This window comes from Anas acuta, chromosome 17 (genome assembly GCF_963932015.1).
Source record: "Anas acuta chromosome 17, bAnaAcu1.1, whole genome shotgun sequence".
NCBI lineage: Eukaryota > Metazoa > Chordata > Aves > Anseriformes > Anatidae > Anas > Anas acuta.
The window spans coordinates 5,228,469-5,252,224 of NC_088995.1; the positions used below are offsets into that span (position 1 = coordinate 5,228,469).

Here is a 23,756-nt window from a genome sequence, read left to right on the forward strand (position 1 = left end):
GCAGCTTTTTTCTTCATAGAATCCTGGAGTCGTGAATGTTGGAAAAGAGCTCTGAGATCATCCAATCCAACCATCCCCCTACTACCAATATCACCCATCAAACCATGTCCCCAAGCACCACATCCAACCTTTCCTTGAACACCCCCAGGGACGGTGACTCCACCACCTCCCTGGGCAACCCATTCCAATGTCTAACTAACTTCCTTCCCCCAGGGCCCGCTGAGTGATTTAATGCCAAATCCATGAGTGCAGACACAGCCAGGTGCCCTTCGGTAGCGTGACTGAGGGAAGAAATAGCAGCACAGTCATCGCAGGGCATTAGGTTTGGCCCAAGCACGCCTGGAGGCCAGCACGAGGTGCTGTCCAAGCAGGTGTCGCCAGCAGCCGTGCCTTCCCCACTGAAGCAAAAGGAGCATTTCTTTACCTCCCAGTTGCACAAACCATTTTCTGCATAGTGAGACAGTTAAATATATGCAAACCCCTGCTGAAGTGAGGGACAGGACTTGTTCATGCTGCAGCACGAACAGGAGCTACGCCACAGGTGGCGTTGACAACCTGACGCAGTCGCAGTGCCAGCATCAAGAAAGCGACGAGGTCCCACCAAACAAGCAGCACCTGAATTTTTGAACTATGACATCCATGTGGCTTTGTGGGACTGGAAAAAAGTGAAAGGTGACTGGTTTTGCTTCACTAACACTCTCCAGCTGGTCTAAATTCATGCTGGGGTTGGGACATGTCGCTGGGTTACACCCCATGCTCTAGTCTCCAACATTTATGCTTGTAACAGCACTTTGCTATCATGCAGGTTTAAAATGATGGTACTGCTTTTATTATCACCATATCAGTCAAAATCAGGTGCATGTTTTATATTGCTCAAAGACAAAAGACATTCTTAGAACACTCAGGGACTTCCCCAGCGAAAGGGAAACATTTAATATCATCCTGACTCAAATTTATGACTTCAGAGACTTCATAAGAAGCAGATTCTTTTTGGAGCTAGTGTCACAACCCAGGACTCCAGACAAGGAAGATGAATTTCCCTTTTTAACCAACACCTCATTTACAGAATAACCTGCCTAAACCTTTTCTTCCTGTTTCCAGGCATTCTGTCACACTTCAGAAAAGGAAATGTAATTTTTCTTTCTGATCTCTACCAGATTACAATTTCCAAATTCATTATCCCAAGCAATTCAGTGGGGATGCTGGTGGGAGAAACCCCACATAAGTCCCCTGACTCTTGATACGTCAAAAACTGGGGCTGGTGACGATGATTTCCGTGGCTGGTAGGGGGGGCTGCAGTGTTTTCTGAGTACCTGTGTTTTTCCAGGCTGCTTTCTGATCCCTTTCCAAAGACCTTTTCCCTAGTTCGGTCAACAACAGCTGCTAAACAGCTCCTCCCCGAGGGAGGAGAAAAGACATAACTGATTTACAAGAATAACTTAACGACGTTAAAACAAAACAGGACTGGTGCTAGTGGCAGCCTGGGAAGGGTCTGAAGGTGACAGCTGTCGGAGCAACACGCTGAAGGCTTTGCACAAGCATGTTTGCCCGTCGCTTGCCTTTGTGGAGGTCCAGCGCTACCTGCAAGCCGTGGCAGATGGGTCTCTCTCTGCGTCACGGCTGGGAGAGGTGCCAAGCCTGGAGCTGTAGAGGAGTCAACACAACAGCAGAGCAGGGGCAACAGGTCAGCATGCAGCAGAACCAAGTATTAGAAGAGCTGGAAATGCCTGTTGCGAGAAGAGAAACCGAGAACCTCTTCCAAGAGCGGCCCGAGACTGGGAACCAGTATCTGGAAGATGCTTTGCTTCGAAGTTACCTGAAGGCACACCTTCCTCCCAAGGTCTGACGTGCATGTTTGTGTTTCTGTGTGTGTACACACGGCAGGTCTGGCTAGGTGACTGCTTAAGACTATGAATTGAACATTTCTTGGAGCCCTTTTGTGCCTTCAGTGTGTTTAACTGAGGGGAATTTACCAGCAGTCTATAAAACTTGTTTTATGTGAATCAATGCAGGGGTGAAAAATACTCCCAGGACGTAAACAGAAATAGAAGGGGCCTAGTGGACTCCTGTGACTGGCATGGGTGTTGCACGGAGCGTTGTTAGATTGTCAGGGTGTGCATTTGTTAGCTGGTCACCCAGCATTAAAAAAAAAAAAAAAAAAATCAGAGAAAGGGAAAAACTGAGGTGCTTCCAAATTCTGCTGTGCTCTTCCACTTCCCTCTCACTAAGGAAGAGTTTTTTTTTTGAGGAACTTCCTTGCCAAAAGAATTCAGCTGTTGTCAGCTGAATGCAGAAGAGGATGGAAAGGCCCCTGGGGGTTTGCTTGTTCTCAGCAACAGTCACTGGCTTTTCTGAGGTGATTTTCAGAGTGACGGCTCTGTGCAGAGCTGCAGGGGTGCAGAGCAAGACCCCAAGCTGTGGGTCTCTGTTCTGTGAGCTTTGGGCCTGCGGGAAGCTGGGGGCTCATGGCATCGGCTCTTCTCTGCCCTCACCCCCAGGACTGCAACCGCTTCTCCCTCGTCAAGGACCAGATCTCATGGGAGAATGATTTTGTCAAGGCCATTGTGGGAGACAGGAATGAGGCCTCCCTACGCACCACTGTGGCCTTCTTGCTAAAAGAGAAGGTGAGAGAAAGGACAATACCTTTGGGCAACCACGAAGATCTTGCTCCTAATCTGCACCTTTGCAAGAAGCACAACTCAGATCTTCTGAAGAATGAAAAAGGTCAGCGCTGCTCTCCACTCGTTCCCCAAAGAGACACGGTGGCTGCAAAATCTACCAGAAAATCATCAGAATCTCCCTTACGTTTCTGCGCATGGTCCCAGCGGGGCAGTGTTGCCTCACTGCTAAAAGGCAGAGCCCAGTCTCTGCTCTCTGCCCGAAGCACAGAAGGAAGCATCCACTTCTTTTTCTGAGCATAGTGGTGGCGATGTCTATCGGTCTTTGATCCCTCTGTAAATAAGTCCTGTAATATAAAGGATTGTATGTTTGCACCCTGGAACATCAAAGCAGTGGTTAGGGTGAGTGAGACCACCAGCAGATGCTGCAAGTTAGTGGCATCAGCCTTGAACCTCACGGTTTGCAGCTGCCTCCCCAGTATCCTGTTGTGTGGTTTTGGAGTGCCCCGGCTGTGGTGTGTTACATGCAGCAGTCACAAATGCAGGAACTCTGATTTTGTTCTCTTAACTTGGAAATAAACACATTCGCTTGGGCAACACAGTGGTTTATAAGTGTGGTCAGGGCAAGAGCTTGCAACTAGGCACTGTTTTTTTTTGTTTTGTTTAGAAAATGTGGGTATGGAGGTAAAGAGACTGTTGTAGTGAGCTCACTGTAGCATGTTGACTAAGAGACCTGTTTGGAAAACTACTGCTCTTTTGCCCACAAAAAAAATGCCAGCTAAAGGGTTCAAAGGTTCCTGTGCTTCAGGGATTAGTGAAATCCGTGTACCTTGGATACTTAGGTTGTACTTGTAAAACAGCTTTCAAGTTGTTGCTACGATATGATAAGCCTTGGAGGCATATACCCACCCCAGCTGAACCTAGGGCAGGAGTGCCAGGTAAGCTCTACCAGTTTGACAGGGCTCATGCCGGCTTTTGGCTCGTGTTGTGGTTTCTGAGGCTGAGTATTTCAGCGTTCACCTGAAAGAATACTGCCTGGTCTGAGGATGGAGACTTCCAGAGCACCGACTGGACAGCGTGTGCTGGATCCTCATTACACACACTGAAAGGCAGAGCAATGAAAGAATCAATCATATGGGAAGGAGTTTAATGAAAAGTCAATGCAGAGGGGAAGCAGGGTTTGTATTTCATCAGCAGTACATTAATGTGTTTTATAATTGCACCATTTGGGCAGAGCAGCTATGGCATTCACCTCTGCAACTGCTGTACCGAGGAGGAAATGAGCATCTCGTGTGGTTTCAGAGAACAGCAAAAAATATTCCTCTGTTCAAAGTTAATCTTGATCAGGTGCTCCTGTGACACCCCATAACAGTCTTGGACGTACTTTTGCTAACCAGAGTCCAACAGTGCTAGGGGCTGGGTCTCCTTGGCCTGGTTTTAATCAGCTGTAAGTCAGGCTATTTGCATCTAGGCAAGTTCACTGAGTTTTGGCCACAGACAGTGAAGAGGAGCAAGCACCTGCAGGAGATCTCTGTCACCTTAAAATAAGGATCTAAGGCTTGGAACAAATCACTTCTCTGCAGGTGCTGGTTTCTCTCCATTAACTACAGACAGACTACTCTGTCCAAGTCAGCCAAGCCTGGCCGAAACGAGGGCAGATGAATCCTTACCTAGGGATGTGCAAGAAGCTGGCTGCAGAGTGACAATTTGAATCTAGACACACCCCGTGCATGAGGCTGAAGCTCAGAGGATTGAGCTATCCCTCCTTTTCTGACCTGGTAAGGAGTTAACTACTGAGCCCCGCAGAAGTTTTCCTGTACAGATGAAGGCTTCCTGTTTTTGGCACCTTTTCCCCTAGCACGCTCATCCAGCAGTAAATCACAGAGTGATTTACTGAGGCTGGAAGGGACCTCTGGAGATCAGCTCATCCAGTCCCCTTGTTCATAAGCATCTGTGTGATTCTCAGCCCTGACACAAAAGCTCTTCTGTCTTGTGTAAAATCCAGAGATGTTGCCAGACGTAACTTGAAAAAATGATTTGGAGAAAAAAATGTGACAGCTGAGCACAGCTGTGCCAGCAGAAGCTAAGAGACAAGCTGTCCTGCTGCATTACCGAGTACAATGAGCCAAGTGGCAAGAGATCATTAGCACCCAGAACAATATGGCCAGTCTTTTGACTTTCCGATTAGGACCGAGGCTCCTTTCCTTCCAGGCGAGTGCCTAAAGGCTCTTGTTGCTTCACAGGTACTGGAGGAGGTCAGTCAGGACCTGGAGAGGTTTGGAAACCGTCTGCTCACCGAGGTCCAACCCCTGGGATGGGAATGCGAGTTGAATCCCCCTGTGTTTCGGCAGTACGATGCCTGGGGGCAGCGGGTGGATCACATCATCACCTGCTCGGCCTGGAAGAGGATGAAAGAGATTTCAGCAGAAGAGGGGCTGATTGCTGAGGCCTATGAGAGAAGATATTCCAACTGGAGGTAACTTGGGGAGAATGGGAGCAACGTGGTGCCTTGCTGGTTATTCTTAGCAGAGCGTATTCAGCATCTGGTGGGACTGAACTTCTTGTTGTATAATGGGTAACAGATGATGCACGGACAAAAGCACACCTACTGCTGTACTGAACAGCAGTGTCTGTCCACTGTAATGTTCCACATCAGCAATGATAAGCTGTAACTAATGGCCTACAGTTGATCATAATATTCTTTGATGCCACTTTCCTGATTCTGGGGCCTGGCACTTCCCTGCGCTGCTCCAGCTTTACATGCAGCAGTTGTAACACAGCCAAGGGTCTGGAATTGTACTTGCAATTTAATTGTATTCTGGTCTCTGGAGATAGACCCAGATTTTCTTATTTTTAAAAAGTACCCTTAATGTGCACCAGATGGCAAGCGATGCTTTCCATCCAGCCCCACGCTGGCAGTCCCTCGGGGACTGAGAAACTTCTGCTCCACTTCTGTTTTCCTCTCTGAAACAGTTCCTGCCCTCCTAGAAATGAGCAGGCTGATTCTAACCCATCTGGGCTGTATTTTTCCCCCTCTCTTCCTAGTCGAGATGTTTTATCCTCCTGCTGCCGAACTGCCACAAAACCTGTCTGTTTTCGCTCTTTCTTTCCTAGCCGTGTGCACCAGGCTGTCAAACTGTACTTGTTTTCAACCACCTCTGGAGGTTTCAACTGTCCGCTGGCCATGACTGATGGAGCAGCCAAAGTCATTGAGGTACGGGCTCAGCTGGTCTCTGAGGACACAGCCCACGTCCTGGCAGTGCTGGCTAGAGGCAGGAGCACTGGCCGAGGATCTAGGAGAGCTGATCTGCCATCTGCCTCTGGACACAGCCCTTCCTCGCTCCGTGACTCAGCTCTGTCTCCCACTGCCTGGCTTTCTCCTTTCTCTGCAAAGTCTGGGCACCCAGACTGACTTTTAGATTTACATACAACACTGTGCACAGCGAGCCCTTTGCTGCACACAAAACCTGTAGCACTGCAGGCAGTTGGAAAGATGTCTATTGTTCCATACCTTTTTTTTTATTATTTTTTAAACTACAAGGCACAAAGGCCTGGCTTTCCTGTCCCCTCCGCGAAGCAGCTGTTAAACATATTGGGCCAGATCCATACCTGGTGTAAATTAACCAACCTTGCAAGGCTTCCCCATCTGAAGATTTGGCTCTGCATTTTACTGACCCCTTGCACTGTGTAACTGGCTGTGTAGGGTACAGAGAAAAGCTAGGCCTTGTGTAGCTAGCTCTGGGCATTCCGATTCAATAAAAAGAAAAAACACAAGGCGATTTACCTTTTCCTGCAGCTCTCTGGGTGCTGGTGACATCCAGTGTACACGACTGAATGCCTGACCCCTGGCACTGCGCTGTTTTGAAAGCTGTGGGTCCAGCTGCAGAAGCTGAGGGGCAGGAGGGCTGCTCAGCATTGCCCTTTGTAACACGAGCCTGCACCTTCTGCCTGCACAGTGTTCCAGCGGCCTCGTATGAGCCAGGAGGTTTCACAGGCTGTTGGCAGGACCCTCAGATACACTGCAGCAGCACAGTGCAGGACATTTGGTGTCCCGCGCTCCTGCTTGTGTACCATCCATTCTGAGCCTTGCGGGGATACTTGTAGGACACACCAATGTTAGCTAAGGCAACTGTTTAATTTCATTTGCTTTGGTATGACCTTCTTAATTTCTTTTCCCTCTCCCAAAACAGTCACTAGGTACGCCTGCATCCCTGAAAAATGCTTTTGACCATCTGACATCCCGTGACCCCAAGAAGTTCTGGACCTCTGGCCAGTGGATGACCGAGCGCAGGGGGGGCTCTGACGTGGGTACGTGTACTGAGGTGGGAAGCAACTGCAGCAGCAGCTGGCACATTAGTGAGAACTGAGAAAGTGAAGGGTGTAGGGAGCTTTCAGATCCAGGTGGCTGGTTTATGAATCTTCAGGAGAAGTCATCCCAATCATCTGCACAGCTCTTTACCAACAAAAGGCTCAGCTTCTGTCCACTGATGTACACAGCACATGGCATGCAGGTAATCAGAGATTTGATCCTTGCTCAGATAACACACTGACATCTAGCTCTGTAATCTAAACCTTGGGCAAGGCAATCAGGCCCATCCCAGCCGGGACTCAGGAAGCATTCCTGATCTTCAGCTTTGCTCCTTGGAAAATGATAGGAATAGCATGATGGGCTAGGAAACCTCAGAACTCCGTTGCAGAGACGGAAATGTGGAAAGGGAGTCACCTGCATGGGATGAAACTGCAGCTGGTTTCCTGGTGGGAGAAGTGAAAGAGTCAGCTGTGGAGGGAAAGCTACAGAGATGAGCATCATTGAAGGATTCATGATTCCTTAGCACCCTTTGTTGTTCTTGGCTATGGTAGCTCCTAAAGAAATTGAGGTTTTGGATTGCAAACCACAGTGCACTCTGCTTACAAAATGCTGCCCTTGCCATTTTAGCCTGGAGCAATTGCTGGAAAGGCTTGCAGCTAAACAGGGCATATTTCCTTTCTAGTACTAAACTCTGGCTGCATTTCTTATCCACTGTCAGTGAAAGAGATTAGCAGCTAATCCATATTTCATCCGGATAGCAAGAGGTGACTTATAAAGAGCTGCTGCTTAAACTGAAAATCAGCATCGATTGATACAGAAGCTCCCATAAAGTCACGATCTTCTGTTCCTTTCCTGCAGCTAATGGCACGGAAACAGTGGCCAGAAAGCAGCCACATGGCACGTATCGTCTGTATGGTTTTAAATGGTTTACATCAGCTGCTGATTCTGATGTGACATTAACCCTGGCCAGGATAGCAGATGCTGAAGGACATGTAAAACAGGTCTGTTGTGTGGTGGAATGTGCTGAAGGAGCAGGGGAACTTTTTACTATCCTTTTTTCATTGTGACACAGTCCTCTTTGTGTGTCTTTTTAATGGCCCCAGGGTTCCAGTGGCCTGTCGCTGTTCTTCCTGAAGGTTCGAGATGAAGACAAGAAGCTGAACAATATCCGAGTGCAAAGGCTGAAAGACAAGTTGGGCACACGGCAGATGGCAACGGCAGAGCTGTGGCTGGATGGAGCTGAAGCAGAGCTGGTGTGTAGGGCATCATTTCCATCTCCTCTTGGGGCTGGGCATGCGTGGCATGGCAAACTGCTCATGGGGGTGTACAGCTGAAGAATTTCCTCTCATTCATGTCTGTAACAGGCTGCCCATTCCACAGAACCCTTTCCCAACAGGGCCCTGTATGGAGCAGAGCTCAGGAAAAATCCTGGGGGAGAAGGGGAAAAAAATAATTCTAAGCTGGTCATTTCCCTAATCCAGTTGCCTTAGCCCAGCTGAGGGGCAGATCTGTGTGGCATGCAGGTGGGAACAAGCAGGCAGTGACCAGAACTGATCGTGCTGATAGTCTCCAAAGGCACCTCTCCAATCATGCCACAGATTTGGTTAAAACGAGGCAGCTGTATTTTAACACAAGCAGATCTTTCTGGTGCTGGAGAACAGAGAGAGGTGACGTGGACGTCCTGTACCTGTCTGCCTGCTGACACAAGTGTCACTAAGATAGACGTGCTTCAGCTTTGAGGCTGTGCCACAGGCTTACATTGACTTTTGTTCCTCTGTGGTTTCAGATCTCTGCAGAAGGTCGTGGAGTGGCCTCCATCTCCAACATGCTGAACATAACTCGGATCCACAACGTCATTGGTGCTGTAGCTTCCATGAGAAGGTGAAGGCAGCCTGGACCCCGCTCCCAGAGCTGGAGGAGCAGCACATCAGGACAAGGGGAGATTGCAGTGCTTAGCATCGCAGTCACTTGTCACATCGTGCTTTTATGGCACAGGGCTGGGAGCCAGTGGTGCTAGGTCACCTCTGGGTGACCTAGGCTGGTGTGCTGCAGCCCAGCAGGGTTCACCCAGTGGGGATGGCCGTAAGGGGAGGCTTAGAAGGAAGGTTGCTGGTCTAACTCCTTTCCCTGGCTGCGTTCTCTCTAGGATGATCAGTCTGAGCAGGGAGTACGCCCTGAAGCGGGTTGTCTTCGGGAAGCTCCTCAAAGACCATCCCCTGCACATGCAGACGATAGCCCGGATGGAGGTAAGGTTTCCAGGAGCTGAGCTGATTCTGCTGGGCAGGAAAGAGGGCAGGGATCCTCAGCTGCTTATGGGCACATTTAGGTTATCCTAAATTACAATTACATGGGAGCTGTTCTGACAGGAGTGCTAAAGTTTGTGCATGCATCCACTATGTCATGGCCTCTACATTTAGTTGTTTGCATCAGACCACAAGCATGACACCACAATCTCCTGAACTGCAGTTATCAGACTGTTTTCCAAGACTGGTGCACGCTCATCCTGGTAGCTCTTGCAGCAGGAGATGGGCTATTCTCAGTGGGCTTGATGAATTCCTGGGGTGGGTCCATGAACTTTCAGTTCTGGGACAAATTTGTCTCCATGGTATACCACAGTACTCACCACAAGACACTGAGCTTGAATACAGCATCTAGACATAAATACCATCTAAAGAAATAATGGTTAGAAAATAAAGAGAGAGCAGTGTGAATTGAGACTCTGGCTCTGGGCTTTGAGAGGAATTTCACAGCCTTAGCTCTCTGCAGAATGTCTCAGCTTTGCCTCAACACTGAGCCACAGCAGCCCACTAAACCCAGAGGACATGGGTGGCTTCCTCCCACTACCAGAACTTCAAAAAGAAGGCACACAGTTCTCCTCCTCTCATCCATCCAGGCACTATTTCTTCTTTTAACTGGTGTAACACAAATTCTTATCCTTGGGCTACATTAGGTTCATGCAAATATTTAAACCAGCATTTAAAACTCCTCTTGCAGGGGGGGGGAAGAGGGAAAGTGGTGTTACCCCAACAAGTGTCAAGCATAACTTAAAGCTCCAGCATCTCGTAGCCTGTGGCAGTCCATGGCCAGAACTCTACCTCTGAAAGAAAGGCAAGAGCTGATGTAGTCCCAGAGCACATCATTACACACAGAGGCTACAAAGCTCATAGCTCAGTGCCGTCCAAATTGCAACTTGTCAGGGAAGCAAGAAATCTGTCAAAGACCTTGCAGATCTGGTGCTCGGAGACTGACCATCAGATGTGCAGCCTCATGTCCTTTATCCCTGAAAAGAATGGATTTATGATCTGGATACCTGAGAGGAGCTTTGATAAGGCTCCCATTAGGCTTCATTAAATGCCATTGTCCCTTTTCTCATAGTGGATTGCGGTGTACAAGAGAGGCAGCTCCAGATTGTTTCTAATATTTCATGCCTTATGCCTTGCTGATCTGTGGTCTTTGTCTCCGCGGTTTTGTACAGGGGGGGTTGCATTTTGCTCAGTTCCAAGCGCTGTGCATCCCTTCCAGATAGTCTCATGGCACCTCAGCAAATCAGGCTGGAATCACAGTTCAAGACCCATGCCAATGAAGCTCCCCGCTTCTCCACATACAGGTGCAGACACGAGGGGCTTTTCTTCTGCTCATGGAGATCGCACGGCTGCTTGGACTTGCAGAAACCAACATGGCAAGTGAGCAAGACCAGCTTCTCTTGAGACTGCTTGTACCCGTTGCCAAGCTATACACTGGGAAGCAGGTATGGAGCAACCAGCTTGATTAGCCCAGAGTGGGGCTGGTGGCACGTTAGCAGCCGTGGAGCTGGAAAGAAGCAGAATTAACACAGCCAACGAGAAGCAATGGCATGGGGTACAGGCAGCGACCTCTGTCTGCAGGGCCAGCAGCTTGATAGCTATCCTGCAATTACTGCTGTGTGCTGAGGCTGGCATTTGTGAGTGGGGGACTCATCCCTCAGCTCCCAGGAAGGACTCAGCATGCCAGCTGCCTGGCAAGCAAGCCACAATCAGTCAGCTGGTGACAGCAGCTAGAGCAAACACTCTGTGAAGCACACCACTGAGGAATGCTGCTGAGGCTTTTCTTACCTAGAGAGGACTGCAGTGAGACTCTCCCTGGATCTTCTCCCTGGGTCTGACTGCTCCTGCAAGTCCTCACTCAGAGCTGCTCACTCTTCACTTCCCTCCCTTCATGTAATGAGCAACCTGGTCTAGTGAGAGGTGCTCCTGCCCATGGCAGGGGGATGGAATTGGGTAATAATTAAGGTCCCTTCAACCCAAACCATTCTGTGATTCTATGAACGAGCAACCTGCTTCAGCAAGGCAGTGGGATCCAGTCAGTCCCCTCCCAGCAGGACCTGCTGTGTGATATAGGAGGTTTCCAGCCACTCCTTCCCTTTGTGCAATGTGTATTATATTATATCAACTCTCTGCATTTTGCAGGCTTCTGCCACTGTTATTGAGGCAATGGAGTGTTTTGGAGGACAAGGTTACATGGAGGACACAGGCTTGCCGGTCATAGTTCGTGATACTCTGGTAAGAAAGCAGCAGAAAAAGCTGGTTGTGTATCACCTAGTCCCCTGCATAGTCCTTTGTGGTTTCCTCCGAAAGGCACACTCAAAGACAAACACACTCCTCCCCAGACTCACTGCAGGTGTTGCAGTTCTTTCTAGCTGCCTGAGCCCCATCACCACCAGGGAGGGGACATGATCCGTTCCTGGTGCTGGGGATCGTTTCCTAGTTCAGTAATGTAGCCAGGCCCCTCGCTCTCATCAGCAGTGCTTCTTCCCACTTGTGGAGAGGCAAGAAATCTTTGGAGATTTCCTTGATAATCCTTTAACACTGCCTCAGCTCTTCATTGGCTCGTGTTCCCCCTTATTTACTGCAGTTGCTCCAAAAGGCTCCTTCTTGCTCTTACACGGTCTCTTCTGCCACCAGGTGCTGTCTATATGGGAGGGAACAACAAATATCCTGTCACTTGATGTCCTGAGATCCCTCACCAAGAGCCAAGGACAGGTGATAGCTGTGTTCTTCTCCACAGTGCAGGTGAGCCCTTGTCAAAAGCACCAGTAAGCCTGATTTGTCTGATTTGTCTGAGTCTTATTTGGTGTCAGTGCTCCTGGCTGAGACTGATGGAGAATGTGACCAAATTCAAAGCTTTAGACAAGTGTTCAGAAAGTGTTTTACAATTCTGCTCTTTAAATAGCACTTACAAAAGCAGAATGCAGGCAGTGTTTGTTTTGGGATCCTTGTGTGCTAGGAGAAAAAAAAAAAGGCAGGTAATTTTATTTCTATAGTAAAGAGTTTTGCATTGTCAGTGTTCATGACAGGTACCAATGTAAATGTATTTTTACTGTGATAGAATCAAAATAATGTAGTGTTGTGGTTTTTTGTTTGTTTTTTAAACTGCAAAAACACCACAAGACTACTGAATATTAAACTTTCAGTAGGCCTACCTACTGCAGCATGACTTTCTATTCTTATTCCCACTGAAAAGATGGAAAGAGCCAAAGGAATTCCTTTGCTGCCTCTTCAGATTTGCAGTTCTCTGCCTTTACCTACAGGCTGCTCTTTTAAAGGTTCCCAGATAACAGGCAGTCATGGAGAGTTCAAAGAAGCCCAGAATTTCCTGAAGGTAAATGAACATCATCTGGCTTGTTACATCCCATAAGGGGACACAGGAATGAGGCTGGAAGGCATGATCACCATATCAGAGGGTATTCCTTCAGGGATTAGATTTTTAATGGAGACAGCAATTCAGAACTGTGTGAGCGCAGATACAGCGAGGGAATCATGAGCTGCTGGATTTCACTCCATGTAGCCTTCACTTTCTCATATTCTCCCCATGAGAATTGAGAGGTCTGGGCCACTTCACTCCCTTCAGCATTGACTATTTGCTCTTTGAAGGTGATGGCACAAGCAGAGAGAGAGCAGAGATGATACCTGCATGGTGGCCTTGCCACTGCTCAAACACAATTGTGCTGAAAGCCCAGACTTCAGTCTCCTTTCTTTCCCTGGGAAGTGAACATAGGAACAGGTACACGAAGAAAAACATAATATATATAATGGATATTTTCATTATATATAGAGAGAGAATGATTTTTTTTTTAATAAGTAGATTTTACAAAACTAATATAAAACTCTTACTGTGGTCTCTGGTATATCCAGCAAATTATCCTATCCTATCCTATGCTATCCTATCCATCCATCAGGTCCTTCAAAAACACACTAACAAGAGCCTGACCCCTTCTCACCAGTGGCTGCGGTTGGCAACTTGTGTTACGTTTCACACGCACAGCTTAGCTGTATTCTGCACAGCCCACCTCTCTGACCTCCAGAGATGTCCTCTTACCATCCTCTCGTGCAACTTTTGTTAAAGGAAAAATACCTCAAGCAATTTGACTACCAAACATGAAAGCCAAAGCTGCTCATAAGCAGGACTAATGAGCGTACCCACTAATTAAAAAGCCAACTGGTCCAGCTGTTGGTAAAAAGCAGTTTAATCTGACACTGAGGGTAATGGAGTAGAGAAGGAAAGGAGGGGGTGGTAGGCTCTAAAAATAACTTGGAAAGAAGCCGGCTTCCTCAGGCTTACGCTTCTACTAATTTAAACCAATTCCCCACAAAGGTGCCATACTGCAGTCCTACAAGCACCTTCCTGGTGCAGCTAAGAGGATCCTTAACTGGATAACCAGAGAAGCACTAAAGAACTCAGCAACACGATGCAGAGCAAGTAATTGCACAGCAGTAACACCAAGTGTTGAGATTTATTAATTAGCAAGCTCATCATGGCTCTGGTGCTCCAACAAATCACGCTAAGAGACTGTGGGGTAGAGGAGTGAGCACTGACTAAAGTTCCTCAAATGCCATTAATGCCACTGCATTTTCTGTCCGTGTCACCCTTGGGCTGCCTCCATGTCCACGGAGTGTGGGAACAGAGTGACTGGAAGTGGCTGGGGCTCAGAGAGCCGTGCGATGCCCTGGTTCCAGATGTAGTAGTTCATATGTGGCAAACATAGTGGCGTCCCCCAGGGCTCGGTGCTGGGGCCGGTCCTCTTTAACATCTTCATCAATGATCTGGATGACGGCATTGAGTGCACCCTCAGTAAGTTTGCAGATGACACCAAGCTAGGTGCGTGTGTCGATCTGCTCGAGGGTAGGAAGGCTCTGCAGGAGGATCTGGATAGGCTGCACCGATGGGCTGAGGTCAACTGTATGAAGTTCAACAAGGCCAAGTGCCGGGTCCTGCACCTGGGGCGCAATAACCCCAAGCAGAGCTACAGGCTGGGAGATGAGTGGTTGGAGAGCTGCCAGGCAGAGAAGGACCTGGGAGTGATGGTGGACAGTCGGCTGAATATGAGCCAGCAGTGTGCTCTGGTGGCCAAGAAGGCCAACGGCATCCTGGCTTGTATCAGAAACACTGTGACCAGCAGGGCTAGGGAGGTGATCGTCCCCCTGTACTCGGCTCTGGTGAGGCCGCACCTCGAGTACTGTGTTCAGTTTTGGGCCCCTCGCTACAAGAAGGACATCGAGGTGCTTGAGCGGGTCCAAAGAAGGGCGACGAAGCTGGTGAGGGGCCTGGAGAGCAAGTCCTACGAGGAGCGGCTGAAGGAGCTGGGCTTGTTCAGCCTAGAGAAGAGGAGGCTCAGGGGTGACCTTATTGCTCTGTATAAGTACATTAAAGGAGGCTGTAGCGAGGTGGGGGTTGGCCTGTTCTCCCACGTGCCTGGTGACAGGACGAGGGGGAATGGGCTAAAGTTACGCCAGGGGAGTTTTAGGTTAGATGTTAGGAAGAATTTCTTTACTGAAAGGGTTGTGAGGCATTGGAACGGGCTGCCCAGGGAGGTGGTGGAGTCACCATCCCTGGAAGTCTTCAAAAGACGTTTAGATGTAGAGCTTAGGGATATGGTTTAGTGGGGACTGTTAGTTTTAGGTCAGAGGTTGGACTCGATGATCTTGAGGTCTCTTCCAACCTAGAAAATTCTGTGAAATTCTGTGAAACGTAACCTGGGCACATCAGAAACCTTCAGCAGCCAGCACTGGAGGTGCCAGCTGGGAGGTATTTCTGCATGGTGCCTCTGTAGCACCAGGCAGGACCCTGCTGAGCTTCTCCACCAGAATCAGGATGTCGTTCTCAGGTGATAAACAACCTCGTTTTGAGCTCCAGGTGTCCAAATTCTTTTGGTCTCTGGGAGTCTGGCTCGTTTTGAAACATCCTTCCCATGCCCATCTAGGGAGGAAATCATTTAGCCCACCATAAAGGGATTTTTACTGTTCCAATCCATTTTCTTTTTATTGATGCACACAAAACTTAGTACAATTCACTTTATGTTTGTCCCCTCAAGGTTCTCAGTTTGCAGAATTTGTGCCCAGTGACAGAGACTTCTTTGGAGAAAGTGGCATTAGTACTTAGTGCAGCATAGTTCTCTGTTCTCTGAAGGAATCCAGTGTTATAATTACCTATAGGAAAAGGGAAGAACAGAGACCTTTCTCATTTTTGCACAGCGTAATTATGAGAATCTGAATTTTTAGGGTAAGCTTGTTACAAACCACCCTGTCCAGAGGTCTGCAAAGTCTCAGGGAGTTTCAGGTGGATACTGCACGGGGGGAGTCATTTTATGTTAGACTAAGATTTTATCAGCTGGAATTTTGAGCCAGAGCATTGCCTGTACTCTCGAATCCTATTACAGCCTGAAAAGTGATGCTAAAATAGCACTGGGGAATTCTTTGATTATTGCATTTTAATAATTTTAGATTAAATTTGGTCACATCACAGTTCTTTCTGAATTGCCAGTCCTGCGGGCATCTTGCAGAGCTCACAATTAACTGCCTGCTGCATCAGCAATGACTGCGTGGGGCTGAAACTATCTGTAAATCGGACATGCAATCCGAGTCACGTGGTAATGTTTTTAGGTCCTTTTCAGACCATAACCACAATTTTAGCACAGCAGGAAATAAATGTAGGTTATTAAAGCGAGACTACATTATTTGCTCGAAACAATAACATGAGACTTGTGCTTCTAGCCCCGTTTTGGATCTTCTCCCTGTTGCTGTGTTTTTAAGTATTGGTGATTATTCTTCAAGTAAAAACTGCTCTGACGATCTTGCTTGGTAGTGAGAGCAAAGAAACGAGTGGCAGCTTAAACATTCCTCAGTGATAACCTGAAGGAACCAGACATATTGGCACTCTGGAGCTCTTTCTCTCTGCTGACTGCAGTCAGAAAAGAACCGTACAAGTGGCACGCGCGGGCTGCATGCCCGTGCCTCCCCTCAGCTATGCCCTACAGGTGCTGGAGCAGATTAACCCACAGGAGAGCTTCTGCCTCAGACATCATCCCTGAAGCAGCTCTCTATCTAGTCTCTCACTCTCCAAGGCAGTGGAGGATGTGCAAAAACCCAGCTCAGTCTTTCAGAAGATTCAGAGCTTTTGGTTAGGAGAAAAAAAAGAGTGATCTGAAAAAAAAAAAAAAAAGAAGTGTAAATTATTGGAGAACAAAGACAATGCAATTATTATTATTATTATTTTCTTCTAAGGTTAAAATGATATTTAAATTCCTTTATATTCCTGGTCTACACTGCCAGGTCTTTAAGCCTTACAAACCAAGGCCGTGTAGGATGTAGCTGTTTGCACACCCCAGCACGCGGCTGCTGGTGGAGGCACGTATGTGGTTGCTGTGCTTTGCCTGTGTGATGCTGGCTTCCACCCAAGCTGCTGGGAATCTGTTTATGCCTTTGGGGTCTTTGATCCTTGCTGGCAACAAGCTCCGAGCTGCTTTTAAAACATCTTATTAGCATTCTGTGGGTTTGGAGGGTTCTTTGGACTTTATCTTGGCACCAGACCCAACCGCTTTACTGATGATGTTTTCGTATTCGTCCAGCATATGCTGTGAGTATTTGTGTGCAGCTTTGCCTGGAGCACAGAATAGCAACCATTGAGGATTGTGTTCTCCTTGTATTAATAGTCAGAAAATACAGGGCAATGGCTGGGTAGAAGCTGTCACACACAGCCGTGTTACAGAAAGCAAAGCTGGGTTCAGCTTGTGTGGGCAGAATCCTACGGTGCAAATAAGCTGTACGAGCAAGGGGAGCTGCACGCTCACTTCAGTACTAAAAAATCAGAAATCAGTTCTGTGCTGCAGCTCCTCGCAGGCTTTAGCTCATAAACAGCCTCCAAACGAGACGAACAAAAAGCACCCCCTACCACCTGCTCCTTAAATACGCACGCAGCCCTGCTCCAGGTAAACCTTCAGCCTTCCTGCAGCGAGATCTGAGCGTTGTGGAGGTGCCAGCACAGCACAGCCAGTTTGGGGCTGAGCTCACAGCCAAAGCCAGCGCTGCCCGCAGGTGGGTGCCCACCCTGCCAAACACTCGTGGCCCTGAGAGGTGCAGGGGCCAGAGGTTTGTGGGTGTGAGCTGGTTGCTTTCCAGCCTGTGTGAAAGTTTTCACCCAAGGCTGGCAGCCCCAAGCACCAGGCACGCTCTTTTTTGGGCTCATGAGGGCTCAGCACTGCCATATGGGAATCACAGGTTTAGGGCTAGCCTCTGCAGGACACATCCAGGCAGCCGCGGGCATGCTGTGTTGTGAAACAAGGACTATTTTAGGTTCTCTCGGCAGACACTCACTTGTGCTCACAAGGCACATGGGATGCTGGGGAAACAGCAGCTTAGCCCAGCCACCAGAAGGGAGCCAGACTGGTTCCCAGACAGGGAAAAGCTCCTTTTAATCTGAGTTTTCCTATCTCTAGCATCTTAGTGGGAGTGAAAATATAAAAAGAGGGGAGGTCACACATAATTAACCTGGTAATACCCACCTGATAATAGCCCGCGCATTAATAACCTGACACAGGTGTGCAATTAGAGAGAAGTGGGGATGTCAGCTGGTCCCCACGTGCAGCTGGAAGGCCAGCACGGCTGGGCCTGGCTCACAGGAACTCACTATTTTCGGGGCAAGGCTCTGAGTTTCCTTTTGGCAGTGTTCCCTTTCCTGCTGAGCAGGGCTCTGGCCACTCCACCTATGGCAGCGTGAGCTGCAGCCACCTCAACGTAAGCCTTTTGTTAATATCCTGCTGGGTGTGCTTGGGGTTCCACCAGCCTCGTTTCCTTGCAGAAGGTAAATATGCCGGAATTTTTCCTGTGATTGTTTTCTTTGCAGAAAAAAATTGAGCTGGCTTCGAGCACTGCAGAACTGGAACCCGCGGTGAAGCAAATGCGGGCTGCCATCGGCCGTCTCACCCAGTTCATCCAAGGAGCTGGTTCGAAGGAGGCAGTGACCATGGAGCTGGCTGCAAGAGACTTCTCTTACTCCCTAGCAAGGATCTATGCAGGTAGTGGGAAAGACAATGATGGATTTCAGACCAGGAAAGGGCCAGGGATCAGTCCTAGAGTGTTGTGGCTTCACACACTCAGAGGTGAAGAGTGGAGTTTTAAAGAAAGCTCGGTCCCTGCCTTTCAGATGGAGGCAGCTCAGCCTGACAAGCACTGCTGAGCAGTAACCACCACCCTCTTTCCATGAACCTTTTCTGGTTCAGCTGGAGCCCAGGATTACTTACATCTCACGTTTTTCCACAGGAGCTCTTTTAATTGAACACGCATCTCGGCCTGACGCCTCTGCTGAAGACATCTCTGCTGCTCGAAGGTAAGCGAAGAGCTGCCCTATCCCAAACCATTCCAGATCATTTCTTGCACGATGCAGCAGGCGTTGCTCTGCCTCTCTGAGCGACCTGAACGTCTGCCCTGGGGAGAGCCAAACTCCATCCCCTGGATGGAGACAAACAGCATGCTGCCTGGTTACCAGCAGCGTTGCTGCTTTTCCCTGCCACGGGCAATCTCCGTGCTCCAGCGACGGGAAGGAGCCAAACTGGGCAGACCTCGAGCTGAGAGCAGCACTGTCTGTTTACCAGGGCTCAGGTAACTGCTTGCGTTCTCTGTTCAGGTGGTGCAACCAGGAACTGTGCCCCGTGGCCACGGAGTTCAAGAACAGCAGCTACGAGGCTGAGGAATCGCTCATGGACAGCTCCCTGGTGTACGGCAGCCCCCCCAGCACCAGCAGGCTGTGACTCGGCACAGGTAACTGGAAAGCCATGCCAGCCTTGCCAGTGCAAAGGGCAGGATGGCGGTGGTATTTGGGGCAGGCTGAAATGGCCGTGGTGAGCTGCTGGATACAGAAACTCCCATCTTCAGGGTGGCAGCGGCTGCGTCTACACCTGAGTGTTTGGTGCAGGGGTGCAGCTTTGAAATAAACTCCTGTAGTGCCCCCCCCTTGCCGCACTTTGGCTGGGTTTGCCAAGTTGTTTTTCCGCCTGCAAACTGTATTCCTTCGGGAAGGAAGGAAGCTGAAAGCTCTGCTCTGGCACCGAGCACACTCCAACCCCCAGCTGAAACAGCCGCTTGGCTGTGATCCCAAAGCAGACACCTCAGACAGCCACAAATTACAGGTATGGTGAGGATATTCCGCCCCGGGGCCAGACCAAATCCTTCTGAACTAAACCCACAACTGCACCCACTCCTCCAGGCTGAATTCCCCTGCTTTTGCACTGAATTACTTGCTAATGCAGACACAACCAGTGAAATTCAGTTGGAGATGCTGAAATGTTCTGTGTTTTAGACAAATACTGAGTGATCAAATCAAATCATTATCAAATGCAGATAATGCCTTGAAGCAGCAGCTCTTCAAGTACAAACTGGAACTCTTTTTAAAGACAAGCAACCAAAATCAAAGTGAAAAATATTTAAGCTGATTAAATGCAGAAAGCCACCATTTTTTCTTGTTCACCACCTTGCTTTCCAATACTGCACATGTTCTTCCACCCCGGCACCTGCCAGGGATGATGTTTCTGCCAGGGCAGCCTCTGCTGCCCACCTTGGTGGTGTAGAAGTGGCTCCATGCGCAGCAGAGGGCATCTCCCATCATACAAACAACTTCAATGAGAAGTCGTTTCCATTTTCCTAATCTCACCTCGCTAAGGCTATCGTTAATTGAGCTGGTAATTGATTAGTCCAGCTTGTGCTTTGGATTTTTCCTTTTACATTGTACTTTGTCCCAAACAAGCTTTGCTTTACTTTAAAATAACCTGATGTAGAGGCTTTACCTTCATGTCTGATGTTGGGCACCTCGTCCCTGCTAACTGAGCTCCACTGTCAGCCACGATGGCCAAGAAAGACGTTCTCGCTCTGTTGCATTTCAAACAACACAGCAATTTGGTGTTTGCAGCTTCATAAGCGGTCAGCATCAACACCAACGCTGCTGTGCAAAACTGCTCTACAAACATCCTGGGGAGGAGATCATCTCAATTACATCACTTAGATTGTATCAACAGTGCACAAGTTGGTACCAAAATTAAAGAAAAAAAACACTTTTGACCTCTTATTCATTTCCTATGTGTATGTCATAATGATGCTGCAATTTACTGACATAAATTCTGACGTAAGTTTTAGACTGAAATCCAGTACTGCTCCACCAAAGCAAACATCTGGCTGTATCGACTGCATGCTTCTCTTCACACGCAGCACGTCAGCCTGCCTGTGTGGTATTACCCCGATGACTAAAAGTTTAATCAGAAAGTTGATAATAACAAGAGAAACAATAGAGCGAAGACAATGGGGATACGTAGCTGCGAAGTGCCACCAGCAGCCAGGAAGAGAGTGGGAAGAGAGAAGGGAGCTGGTTGCTGAGCACGAGTCACCAACATTTTACAGAGGCCAAAGCCTGGAGATGCAGAGGACCTGAAGCCACCTCCAGGGAGGAGAAGCATGGGCAGAGCGGTGACGGGAAGCAGAGGGCTGTGGGGGACAGGGAAGAAGCACCTGGGGGCTCTGTCTGTCCCCCCACGGGGCCGAGCACAGCTCTGAGCCACGGGAGCTTCCCTCGAGTCACACAGGTGACAGCCAAGCCAGCACCAAAGGGCTTCTCACTGCATCGCTCCTCCGCGTCTGCTTTGTGTGCAGCCAGGTGGATAAATAACACTTGGGCTGGGAAAACCTCAGGTGGATTTCAGGTATTTATTTGAACGCTGGAAGTTACTTTTTCCCAATTTGTGAGCTATAATTTGCCTAAAAATAAACCCCACGAAGTGGGAGCCCTGCAAGTGCGCCAATACAGAAAACACAAGGGACTGTAAAATTGCCACTGTGTAGGAAATGATGAATTTATTAAGATCTAAATATTCACTCTGAGGCGACAGCAGAATAAATGCTGTTACAAACAAATAAGCACTAGGGTCTAACACTTTGTGCTGCTGCTAAACAGCTCTCTGTGCTCATGGGCGTGCCTGTTTTAAAACACTTAATGTTCTTGAAGTTATTAATCAAGACTTCAGATGCCATTTTAATACAAATTCCACCGAAAAAAAAAAAATTACAATCAAATGCATCACCTGTTGCCACTGCAAGGTAAAAATCATTTCATAGCAACTATGGGAAATCAGTTTAAAAAACGTTTGTTAAATAGTAAGATAAAACTTTAGCAGCATTTAAAAATTTTTGAAAGTTGAAGAGTACGGCAGCCTTCAATCCCGAAATGCAACAATCTGAGCTCCTATGCCTGTGTTATGAGTGTGAAATGAAGAGATAGGAACCTGTTATATCCTTCTGCCCCAAAAATGGCATTTCCTTATGGTGTGGGGTCAGGTTTGCACAGAGGGGGCTCTATTTAAAGGCTCCATCTCTGTTTCTGCTGGTGGATTCCCTGCTTAACAAAGAACCGAGTTGAATTGGAATAATAATAAAAATCATTAAAAATATTGCAAACCAGAAACTTCACACGCCCTGGCCTCAGCAGTCCGTCTGGCTGTGAGGGTACAGGGTGGGAGCATCGCCCGCGTGTCCTTCAGAGCAAAACCCAGCAGCAGGAGCAACCGCGGCTCCTCGCAGCTCCTCGCCCGTCTGCGGGCGCTGCACGAGCAGGAGCTGCATTTGCTCACCTTCCTTGTTCAGCTCGGAGCCTAAATCGCTGCTTTTGCTTTCTAAGCACAACAGGTAACCCTGTGTAATTCTCTTGCAATTCCCAAGCGCTGCCAAACCTGGCTGAGGGCAGCTCTGAAGCTGCTGTAAAAACCTGATGGGGCCCCTGCGCGTGAGCGAGCCCAGAGCACCGACCTCCCCCCGGCAGCGTCTGAGCCACGTCTCTGCGTCTCCTTCCAGCACAGCCCAGCTCCACGCCGCCTCGTAACCGCCTCTGGACCCCGTTTCCTCAATTCCTTGTGCTGAGTAACTCAGGACCTACTAGAGGGACAGTTACAGAACCACAAAGATCCGGACCCCCCGTGTCTGCTCCGTGACCTCAGCATCAGCTCCAAACCTCTCTGGGCCTGGACCCCATCCCGCCCTGGCAGCCCCTCGTGCTTCTCCACAGCCTCTTCCCCTTCACTCCTGGAGGAAGAGCCTTTGGCTTTTCACCCCCTGTGCTCACCCTCCCGTAGGATGAAGCCGTGCCCAGCCTGCAGCATCGCTGCTGCCCACCCCCTCTTGCTGCTGGGCTCGCTGCCGCCCGGCCTGGGGCTGGGAGGTGTTCGAAGGGATCGGTTTTTCCCTCACCCCCATCAGATAAGCTGCTCACAGGGCCTGTGCAGGAGGAGGTCGTTTTTAAGAAAACCACAGCAGGGCACCAGCACAGCCGCGCGCTGTGACAGCCGCTCTGCCCTCCCTTTGGGCTTTCGGGCTGTTTCAGAGCTGGAACAAAAGAAAAGAGGAAAGGATGCTCGTTAGGAAGAATCGATCACTGGAAACGCCGCTTGGGTGCTCCCCTCGCAGAGCTGCCAGGTGATGCTGCTGGCTCTGCTACGGGGAAGGTAAAAGTCCTCCGACTCCCACGCAGGACTCACGGGGTTTGCTCCACGTTTCTTTAATGGGGACATCCGAGAAGCGCCGTGCCCGGGGCTGAGCAGTGGCACGCACGCAGCCTGCAGCCACTGTGCTGGAGGAACGGGTCACTGAAAAAACACTCAGAAGGAACTCAAGTGTGAAAGGAGCTATATGAAATCAAATGCTGGTGTGTAATTGAAAACCCGCTGTTCCTTTGCATGTTCTGAATAATGCAAAACATTCTCTATACCTTTTTTTTCTTCTACTTCTTGAAGCTGAAAATACTACCACCAGCTGTGCTCACAGCTCTGCCCAGAACCTGCAGTTTTATTTGATTAAATAAATACCTTCAGATTATAAAGCAATTGTGCACAACATCTTGTGACTAGAACAGGCCTGCCCCAAAATAGCTCGCAGTTGCTCAAGAAGCTCTTCAGCCTTCCTGAGAATTCAGGACAAATCCTCTCCCTCGACTTAAAATATGTAAGAAGCGATGAGGATGAGCTCATGTGATGGAAGTGCCTGCAGCCACGCTGCTGAAACAGCCAAACTGCCCTAGGAGAACGAGAACCTTTGTGCGAGACAGGACACACAGCAGTTGGGTTTTTCACCTTCTGGGAAAAGATGAGATTTTAAACCTGAGTGGGTTTGGTTTATTCCCCAAGAGCTACAGCTCCACCAGCCAGCAGGGAAAAAGGGAAAAAGGGAAAAAGGGAAAAAGGGAAAAAGGGAAAAAGGGAAAAAGGGAAAAAGGGAAAAAGGGAAAAAGGGAAAAAGGGAAAAAGGGAAAAAGGGAAAAAGGGAAAAAGGGAAAAAGGGAAAAAGGGAAAAAGGGAAAAAGGGAAAAAGGGAAAAAGGGAAAAAGGGAAAAAGGGAAAAAGGGAAAAAGGGAAAAAGGGAAAAAGGGAAAAAGGGAAGGTTCCTCTGCCAAATGCCGCTGAAAGCGGGGTGAGCTCCCTGGTGACCTGGGCCACTCCTACATTTGGGCTGGCATCGCTGGATCATGCTCTGTAACGTGATGGTCTGTGA

The 23,756-nt window shown here is 48.8% G+C and overlaps 1 protein-coding gene across 6 annotated transcripts; it reads left to right on the top strand.

Moving 5' to 3' along the window:
* The first annotated feature begins 1,382 nt into the window (after positions 1 to 1,382).
* On the top strand, positions 1,383 to 23,092 carry LOC137841332 (acyl-CoA dehydrogenase family member 11-like). 6 transcript variants are annotated; one of them, XM_068654129.1, is made up of 15 exons: positions 1,383 to 1,840; positions 4,862 to 5,094; positions 5,733 to 5,832; positions 6,809 to 6,926; positions 7,786 to 7,928; positions 8,031 to 8,180; positions 8,714 to 8,808; positions 9,074 to 9,173; positions 10,535 to 10,675; positions 11,373 to 11,465; positions 11,868 to 11,975; positions 18,082 to 18,253; positions 18,498 to 18,564; positions 18,862 to 18,995; positions 20,625 to 21,293. In XM_068654129.1, exons 1-14 carry the CDS (start codon positions 1,541 to 1,543, stop codon positions 18,983 to 18,985), a joined length of 1,944 nt encoding a protein of 647 aa, XP_068510230.1. In that variant the 5' UTR covers positions 1,383 to 1,540; the 3' UTR covers positions 18,986 to 18,995; positions 20,625 to 21,293. The 6 variants fall into 6 exon arrangements, with proteins under 6 accessions (XP_068510230.1, XP_068510226.1, XP_068510228.1 ...); XM_068654125.1 differs by lacking the exon at positions 20,625 to 21,293 and adding an exon at positions 19,110 to 20,295; XM_068654127.1 differs by lacking the exon at positions 20,625 to 21,293 and adding an exon at positions 20,009 to 20,295.
* The last annotated feature ends 664 nt before the right edge of the window (positions 23,093 to 23,756 follow it).

Excerpts from the sequence above, each read along its gene's own strand:
- LOC137841332 (XM_068654129.1), top strand. The coding sequence starts at position 1,541 with ATGTTTGCCCGTCGCTTGCCTTTGTGGAGGTCCAGCGCTACCTGCAAG. Across the intron at positions 5,833-6,808 it reads GAGCAGCCAAAGTCATTGAG|TCACTAGGTACGCCTGCATC; the intron begins GTACGGGCTCAG and ends CTCCCAAAACAG. Across the intron at positions 10,676-11,372 it reads AGCTATACACTGGGAAGCAG|GCTTCTGCCACTGTTATTGA; the intron begins GTATGGAGCAAC and ends TGCATTTTGCAG.